The 8,339-nt window shown below is 44.4% G+C and overlaps 1 protein-coding gene across 1 annotated transcript; it reads right to left on the reverse strand.

Moving 5' to 3' along the window:
* Positions 1 to 301: 301 nt before the first annotated feature.
* NKX3-1 (NK3 homeobox 1) lies at positions 302 to 8,114 on the reverse strand. Its single transcript, XM_070765134.1, has 2 exons — positions 7,601 to 8,114; positions 302 to 1,050 (listed from the first exon to the last, which is right to left on the reverse strand). Exons 1-2 carry the CDS (start codon positions 7,887 to 7,889, stop codon positions 647 to 649), a joined length of 693 nt encoding a protein of 230 aa, XP_070621235.1. The 5' UTR covers positions 7,890 to 8,114; the 3' UTR covers positions 302 to 646.
* Between the last annotated feature and the right edge of the window lie 225 nt (positions 8,115 to 8,339).

Below are 8,339 nucleotides of genomic sequence, written 5' to 3' on the forward strand. Positions count from 1 at the left end.
TATGTGATTGCCTAGCACTGAGAAAATAGAGGGAACCACAATATGGAATTCTTTTGGACAGTCCCTCCGCGTGGATCGTGAGGACACCCAGCAACAATTCTGGAAATGGCGAAGGAAACAGATTGACCAAATCTCTCTGCAAAATCTACCCGGGCAATCAATTTCAGAGCAAAATTAGTGGGGAGAGAGGGTTAGGGAGGAACTGCTGGGGGTTCGCAGGGGTTTGGGAGAACCTCTAGCTGAGACTCTGGGCAGTTCGGAGAACCCCCAAATCCCACTTCTGGCTGGCCCCAACCTGCCCTTCCCACTCTACCATGCCCCTCCTCCCAGGAGTCTCCATGCTACCGGTTTTGGATGCAAGTAAGTACAGGGCATATGCGAAGGTAAAAAATAGGCCTACCGGAAGTTCGGGAAGGGTGGAATTGGACTGCAGAGGGCCTCTGGAGCCTGGTGAGGCTGTTTTTGCCCTCCTGGAAAAGAAACCCCCCAGAGCCTGGGGAGGGCAAAAACGCCCTCCCCTGCCATGGTGCAGGAGACCACACCCACCTTAGCCACGCCCACCCAGCAACCAGGAAGAGAACCCTTTGCTAAAATTTTTGAAGTTGGGAATGGATCAAACATACAGATCCCCGAGAGACAGCATTGTTTACCAAAAGATTGGCCTCCAACCATTCAGATAACATAAATAGGGGTTGTACTGATAGGTGTGGTATACGGAAAGTGCTAGGGTAGCCCTGGAGAAATTGTTCTCTCTGAAGACTGGCAGAGGCGAGTTCTTCTCCAGTTCTCCAAGCTCCGAGGCCAGCTGTTTCCTCTTGGTCTTGTATCTTCTGTTCTGGAACCAGATCTTCACTTGGGTTTCGGTCAGCTTCAGGTTCTTGGCGAGGAGGGCTCGTTCCGGCGCAGAGAGGTATTTCTGGTGGCTAAACTTCCGTTCCAGCTCAATGACTTGGCTGTGGGAGAAGGCTGCCCTGGAACGCTTCAGTTGCTTGGAGGTTCTCATGAAGGTTTTGGGGGAATGCTCGCCGTTGAGTTGAGGGATGTCTGGATCTAGCAGGTGGGGGAAAAGATGGGTTACAACTTCAACAACGGCACTTCAGAAGAGGGCAGACAGTTTCACGTGACATCAATCAAGACACAACAATGGAATTAGACATAGGAATACTGGAGTTGCACCTTACACACCATACCATAATTCTGCTGGGTTAATTTAGCATGTTTGGCAGCCCATTCAAAAGGGGTTTATTTATTTATTTTTATTGATTGATTGATTTTGTCCAATACAAATTGAATGCTGGCTGGGGAATTCTGGGAGTTGAAGTCCAAATATCTTCAAGTTGCCAAGGTTGGGAAACACTGGATTAGAAGACCTGTTATGTCTCTTCCAGACCTATGCTTCTATCTTCTGGTTTTTTTTTATCACCACGTACGATTATAATGTTGATCAGGATCTTTGCAAATCTTGTCAACAGCTAAACAAGGCTGGGCAGTTAATGGTTGGACTCCCTATTTGGACCGGGAGTCACTGCTCACAGTCACTCATTTATTTATTTATTTATTTATTATTTAGATTTGTATGCCGCCCCTCTCCGAAGACTCGGGGCGGCTCATGCCCTCATCACCTCGAGGCTCAACTACTGTAACGCTCTCTACATGGGGCTACCTTTGAAGAGTGTTCGGAAACTTCAGATCGTGCAGAATGCAGCTGCGAGAGCAATCATGGGCTTCCCTAAATATGCCCATGTTACACCAACACTCCGCAGTCTGCACTGGTTGCCGATCGGTTTCCGGTCACAATTCAAAGTGTTGGTTATGACATATAAAGCCCTTTATGGCATCGGACCAGTATATCTCCGGGACCGCCTTCTGCCGCACGAATCCCAGAGACCAGTTAGGTCCCACAGAGTTGGCCTTCTCCGGGTTCCGTTGACTAAACAATGCCGTTTGGCGGGACCCAGGGGAAGAGGCTTCTCTGTGGCGGCCCCGACCCTCTGGAACCAACTCCCCCCAAAGATCAGAGTTGCCCCCACCCCCCTTGCCTTTCACAAGCTCCTTAAAACCCACCTCTGTTGTCAGACATGGGGGAACTGAGATATTCTCCTCCCCCTAGGCTTACAAAAAATTTATGCATGGTATGTCTGTATATATGATTGGTTTATTAAATTAGGGTTTTTAAATTAACTTAATATTAGATTTGTTTATATTGTCTTGTTGTTGTTAGCCGCCCCGAGTCTGCGGAGAGGGGCAGCATACAAATCTAATAAATAAATAAATAAATAAATTATGATTAATTTTCTTTGATAGACTCATTTTCCATTACTTTAGCAGCTTTGCCTCATACAACCACATCGGGTAGCGCTGTACAATATTAGTGCTAGTTTCATTCAAATTAAAAATGTGGAAAAAATATGTATTACTTATACTTACATTTGGTAAAATCTCTACTGTGATAGAGTACAGTAGAAGGTAAGGATTTGTCGGCAAAGTTTACTACCGGATCTTTTAAAATTTTAACATGGAGGACAGTTTGGCAAACAGGAAATAAGTTTCGATAAATGCCGTTTGAACCCCATCGCCTTTGTATGAACATATTTAATTTATATAGCTGCCTATCTCAAAACATCATCAAACAAGGATCATAAAACAATTAAAACTGGATTAGAAAAAAAAAGAGAAAGGACTGTGAAACAATGTGAAATGAATGATGAAAAATAAGAACTATGTAAATATATTGTTAAGTAGATACAATGTAAAGGAAATTTATTTATTTATTTATTTATTATTTAGATTTGTATGCCGCCCCTCTCCGCAGACTCGGGGCGGCTCACAACAAAGTGAAACAGTTTACAACAAATCTAAATTACAGTTTAAAAATATTTAAAAAATCCCATTATTAAAAGCAAACATACACACAAACATACCACACATAAACTGTATAGACCCGGGGGAGATGTTTCAATTCCCCCATGTCTGACAGCAAAGGTGGGTTTTGAGGAGTTTATGAAAGGCAAGGAGGGTGGGGGCAGTTCTAATCTCTGGGGGAATCTGGTTCCAGAGGGTCGGGCCCGCCACAGAGAAGGCTCTTCCCCTGGGCCCCACCGAACGACATTGTTTAGTTGACGGGACCCGGAGAAGGCCAACTCTGTGGGACCTAATCGGTCGCTGGGATTCGTGCGGCAGCAGGCGGTCTCGGAGATATTCTGGTCCAGTGCCATGAAGGGCTTTAAAGGTCATAACCAACACTTTGAATTGTGACCGGAAATTGATCGGCAACCAATGCAGACTGCGGAGTGTTGGTGAAACATGGGCATACCTAGGTAAGCCCATGACTGCTCTCGCAGCTGCATTCTGCACGATCTGGAGTTTCCGAACACTTTTCAAAGGTAGCCCCATGTAGAGAGCATTACAGTAGTCGAACCTCGAGGTGATGAGGGCATGAGTGACTGTGAGCAGTGAGTCCCGGTCCAGACAGGGCCGCAACTGGTGCACCAGGCGAACCTGGGCAAACGCCCCCCTCGCCACAGCTGAAAGATGATTCTCTAATGTGAGCTGTGGATCGAGGAGGACGCCCAAGTTGCGGACCCTCTCCGAGGGGGTCAATAATCCCCCCCCCAGGGATTTGGATCTGTGTCAAAATACTGTGACGTTCTAAGAATAAAAAACCGATTAAAAAGCCCAATTAAAACTGTTAAAACTCACTACAAAAAGAAAATTAAATACAAATAGCAGCCAAGATAGTATCAATTAAAGGAATGTGAAAAATCTACATTTTTTTCGATCAGAAAAGATTCTTTAGATCTGTGCATGAATCCTCAACATGTAATATTTCATCATGGGACCCTTTATGAAATCCCATTACATCCAGAAGAGACAACAGGTCTTATTTATTGTCATACAAAGCCTACAAAACATGCTGAGAAATAGGAAGTCATCTCAACCTGCCCAGCAATCTTGAAAAGAGTTTGAGCTTAACTTTCTCTGTTTCTTATGTAGGGGTGACACGATAGCAGTTTTACAGTATTTGATGGGCTGCCACAAAGAAGAGGGAGTCAAGCTATTCTGCAAAGCAGTGTTTTCCAACCTTGGCAATTTGAAGATATTTGGACTTCAACTCCCAGAATTCCCCAGCCAGCGAATGCTGGCTGGGGAATTCTGGGAGTTGAAGTCCAGATATCTCCAAGTTGTCAAGGTTGGGAAACACTGCTCCAAAGCACTTGGAGGCAGGACTAGAAGTCATGAAGGAAAACAATCATGCAGAGGACCAACCTAGAAATAAGGAGAGATTTCCTGACAAAATTAAGTGGCAGAACAACTTGCCTCCAAAAGTTGTGGCTGCTCCAAAACTACAAGTTTTTTTAAAAAAAATAGAATTTATTAATTTTCCATTAAAAAAAATCAGCAACACAATAAGTACAGTACGTAATTCTGCACTGTTATATCGTTGCATATTTTTCTTTTGAGCTTCATCACATTTTCTACACTTAATCACACTATAGTTAATCTTATTTTGTTCCAATAACTAAAATACTTATACGTTTCTATATATATCTGCCCTGGTTGCCGATCAGTTTCTGGTCACAATTCAAAGTGTTGGTTATGACCTATAAAGCCCTTCATGGCACCGGACCAGGATACCTGTGAGACCGCCTTCTGCCGCACGAATCCCAGCGACCGGTCAGGTCCCACAGAGTTGGCCTTCTCCGGGTCCCGTCGACTAAACAATGTCGTCTGGCGGGACCCAGGGGAAGAGCCTTCTCTGTGGCAGCCCCGACCCTCTGGAACCAGCTCCCTCCAGAGGTTAGAACTGCCCCCACCCTCCTTGCCTTTCGTAAACTTCTCAAAACCCACCTCTGTCGTCAAGCGTGGTGGAACTGAGACATCTCCCCCTGCCTATGTAGTGTTAGTGCATGATATAGAATAGAATAGAATAGAATAGAATAGAATTTTTATTGGCCAAGTGTGATTGGACACACAAGGAATTTGTCTTGGTGCATATGCTCTCAGCATACATAAAATAAAATATACATTTGTCAAGAATCATGTGGTACAACAATGATTGTCATAGGGGTCAAATAAGCAATGAAGAAGCAATATTAATAAAAATCTTAGGATATAAGCAACAAGTTACAGTCATACAGTCAACATGGGAGGAAATGGGTGAAAGGAATGATGAGAAAAACTAGTAGAATAGTAGTGCAGATTTAGTAGACTGTATGACTGTATGTATGTTTTTTATATTGGGGTTCCTTGTTTTTAGATTTTTTAAATGTACAATTGCTATTTTAGATTTTAAATTATTAGATTTGTCAATACATATTGTTCTTTATCACTGTTGTGAGCCGCCCCGAGTCTACGGAGAGGGGGCATACAAATCTAATAAATAATAATAATAATAATAATAATAATAATAATAATAATAATAATAATAATAATAATAATATTGTAACATGTTATGCTTCTATTTTAGCTCTTTCTTTTCATTTTTGTTTTTCTATGCTAGATCCATCGATACCATCTATCCCAAATTTCAAAACACTCTGAATCTTTCCGGCCTCGCAAGTCAATTGTTAGCCTATCCATCTTGGTGCATTTGTATATATTTTTAATTATTGTATTCTCTGGGGAAATTTCTGAGTCTTTCCAAAATTGGGCAAAGGTGAGCCAACACTACAGGTTTTTAAGAAGATAATAATAACAACAGAATTGGAAGAGACCTCGGAGGTCTTCTAATACAACCCCCTGCCTAGGCAGGAAACCCTACACTACACTAGACAGATGGTTATCCAACATCTTCTTAAAAACTTCCAGTGTTGGAGCATTCACAACTTCTGGAGGCAATCTGTTCCACTGAACAATTGTTCTAACTGCCAGGAAATTTCTCCTTAGTTCTAAGTTACTTCTCTCCTTGTTTAGTTTCCATCTATTGCTTCTTGTTCTACCCTCAGGTGCTTTGGAGCAGTGTTTTTCAACCAGTGTGCCGCGGCACACTAGTGTGCCATGAGACATTGTCAGGTGTGCCGCGAAGCTCAGAGAGAGAAAGAAAGCAAGAGAGAGAGAGAGAAAGAGAAAGAAAGCAAGAGAGAGAGAGAAAGAAAGCAAGAGAGAGAAAGAGCGAGAGAGAGAAAGAGAACAAGAGAGAGAAAGAAAGCAAGAGAAAGAGAACAAGAGAAAGAAAGCAAGAGAGAGAGAAAGAGAGAGAAAGAAAGCAAGAGAGAGAGAGAAAAAAAGGGAGGGAAGGAGAGAGAGAAAGACATAGAGGGAGGTAGGGAGGGAGAGAGAAAGAGCAAAAAAGAGGAAGGAAGGAAGGAAGAGAGAGAAAGAGGGATGGAGAGAGAGAAAGAAAGAGGAAGGAAGGGAGAGAAAGAGGGAGAGAGAAATAGAGCGAAAGGGAGAAAGAGAGAGAATTTTTTTGTCCAAACTTTTTTTAGCCCTCCCCGCCCCGCTCAATGTGCCCCAGGGTTTCGTAAATGTAAAAAATGTGCCGCGGCTCAAAAAAGGTTGAAAATCACTGCTTTGGAGAATAGTTGACTCCCTCTTCTTTGTGGCAACCCCTGAGATATGGGAAGGCTGCTATCATGTCTCCCCTGGTTCTTCTTTTCATTCATCTAGCCAGGCCCAGTTCTTGCAAGATGTTGGATAAACCATTTGTTTGACATGATATAAGGTGTCCTATTGAAGCCGAGGTTGGACCAGAAAGTCTCCAAGACCCCTTCCAACTCTGTTATTCTATTTATCTGATGTTCTATATACAACATAGAAGCCACTTTTGCGTGAGGCATTAAGCTCTGGGTATTCAGGTTCTCTGATATATTTTTTTTAAAACTATTTTTGTTAGTTAAAAGCAAAATAAACAAGCCTTGTATTTACAAATGTGCATATGGGTCAAAGAAAACAACATGGCTACAACAAACAAAGAAAGTAAAGAAAGGAAAGGAAAAGAAAAGAAAAAGTACAAAAACATACAAAAATTCACTTGGTTAAAAATGGGAGAGAAAGCTCCCTTTCTCTCTTAGCTATCAAGTTATTATTTATATCTTTCCCCCCCTTTTCAAAGAATATTTTATACAGTTATTCATATCGTTGTTTATTATTATTATTATTATTATTATTATTATTATTATTATTATTATTAGGATTTCTATGCCGCCCCTTTTTCGCAGACTCGGGGCGGTTTAGCATTGTTACATTCTCATTTTTGGTGTATTTTAGATCCATCACTTTAATCACACATTATTGCTATTCAGTAAAGTATAGGATAATGAATTAACACATTTAAGTCAGGTTCTCTGACTTTCATGCCAGGTGCCCCGTTTACAGTTTTAGTTTCGGGACCTCAGAAAAGTTCTGAGACAATGTAGAAGGGCACTTGTGTTGGAATATGATAACCAAAAATATATTAAAAAAATAAAGAACCAGAAGGCATAACAGCAGCAGGTGATACGTTTTGGTCAAAAGAATTGTTCGGAAAAGATGCTCCCAAGCGCCGATTTTTTCCCGTCTTCTTTTTTTATTTTTGGCACCGCGGCGGGAAGATTCGCGCTCAGGATGCCGTGAGAACCCGACACTTTGGCAAGGGAGCACAAGAGTTCATTCACCTTACCTGTTGCATCCGTCTCGTGGGCTCGGGGGGCTCCGAGAGGGAGGGGATCGCTCGGGGCGGCCTCCCCGGGAGAAGCTCCGTCGGGGCAATGAGGGCGCGAGGTCTTGCCCGCCTTGGGCTCCGCGCTGGAAGCCGCCCGCGCGTCGGCCTTGCGCAGAATGTCCTGGATGAGAAACGAAGTGAACGGCTTGGAAGGGGGGTCCACCGCGGCCCGGCCGCCCCCATCTTCGGGCAGAGGCAGCCGCGGTGGGCCGGCGCTGGGGGAAAGGCGCTGCTGGGCGCTCTGCATCAGCCTGGGGCGCCCGGGCGCTGTGCGCAAAGTTTGGCACGCTCGTCCGCTGAGGTTTCCCCTCTACCCTGCAGGTCGGGAGGGTCGCTTAAGTAGCTGGGCGGAGGGGCGGCGAGCCCTCCTGGCTGGGGATTGGTGCCTCCGGGCCCGAGATACGCCTCGCGGGCTTCTCCACCCAACAAGCCGGGCGCCCCGATGACCTCCGCCGTGCGCTTCGAGCCGGTGCGTCCCTCCCCTCCCTCCTTCTTTTCTTGCGCGAGATGCTCTGCAAGGAATGGTCCTCGAGGCAGCGCTGCTACCGGTAGTAGTATTTGTAGTCTATGCCCTGGCGATGTTCAAGTGCGCGCTTGAAAGGGGAGGCCACTACGAACCTCTCGGGTAGTCTACTCCAGCCTTCCCCAAGGGTCTCCGCCCTCCGGTTGCGTTGGGCTTCGAGATTCACTGAAAGGG

The sequence above is a fragment of the Erythrolamprus reginae genome, chromosome 12, assembly GCF_031021105.1.
Source record: "Erythrolamprus reginae isolate rEryReg1 chromosome 12, rEryReg1.hap1, whole genome shotgun sequence".
Classification (NCBI taxonomy): Eukaryota; Metazoa; Chordata; class Lepidosauria; order Squamata; family Dipsadidae; genus Erythrolamprus; species Erythrolamprus reginae.

Bases quoted from the DNA above. Each gene is read 5' to 3' on its own strand.
- NKX3-1 (XM_070765134.1), bottom strand. From the start codon at position 7,889: ATGCAGAGCGCCCAGCAGCGCCTTTCCCCCAGCGCCGGCCCACCGCGG. The intron at 1,051-7,600 runs GTAAGGTGAATG...CCCACCTGCTAG, and splicing joins CCACGAGACGGATGCAACAG to ATCCAGACATCCCTCAACTC.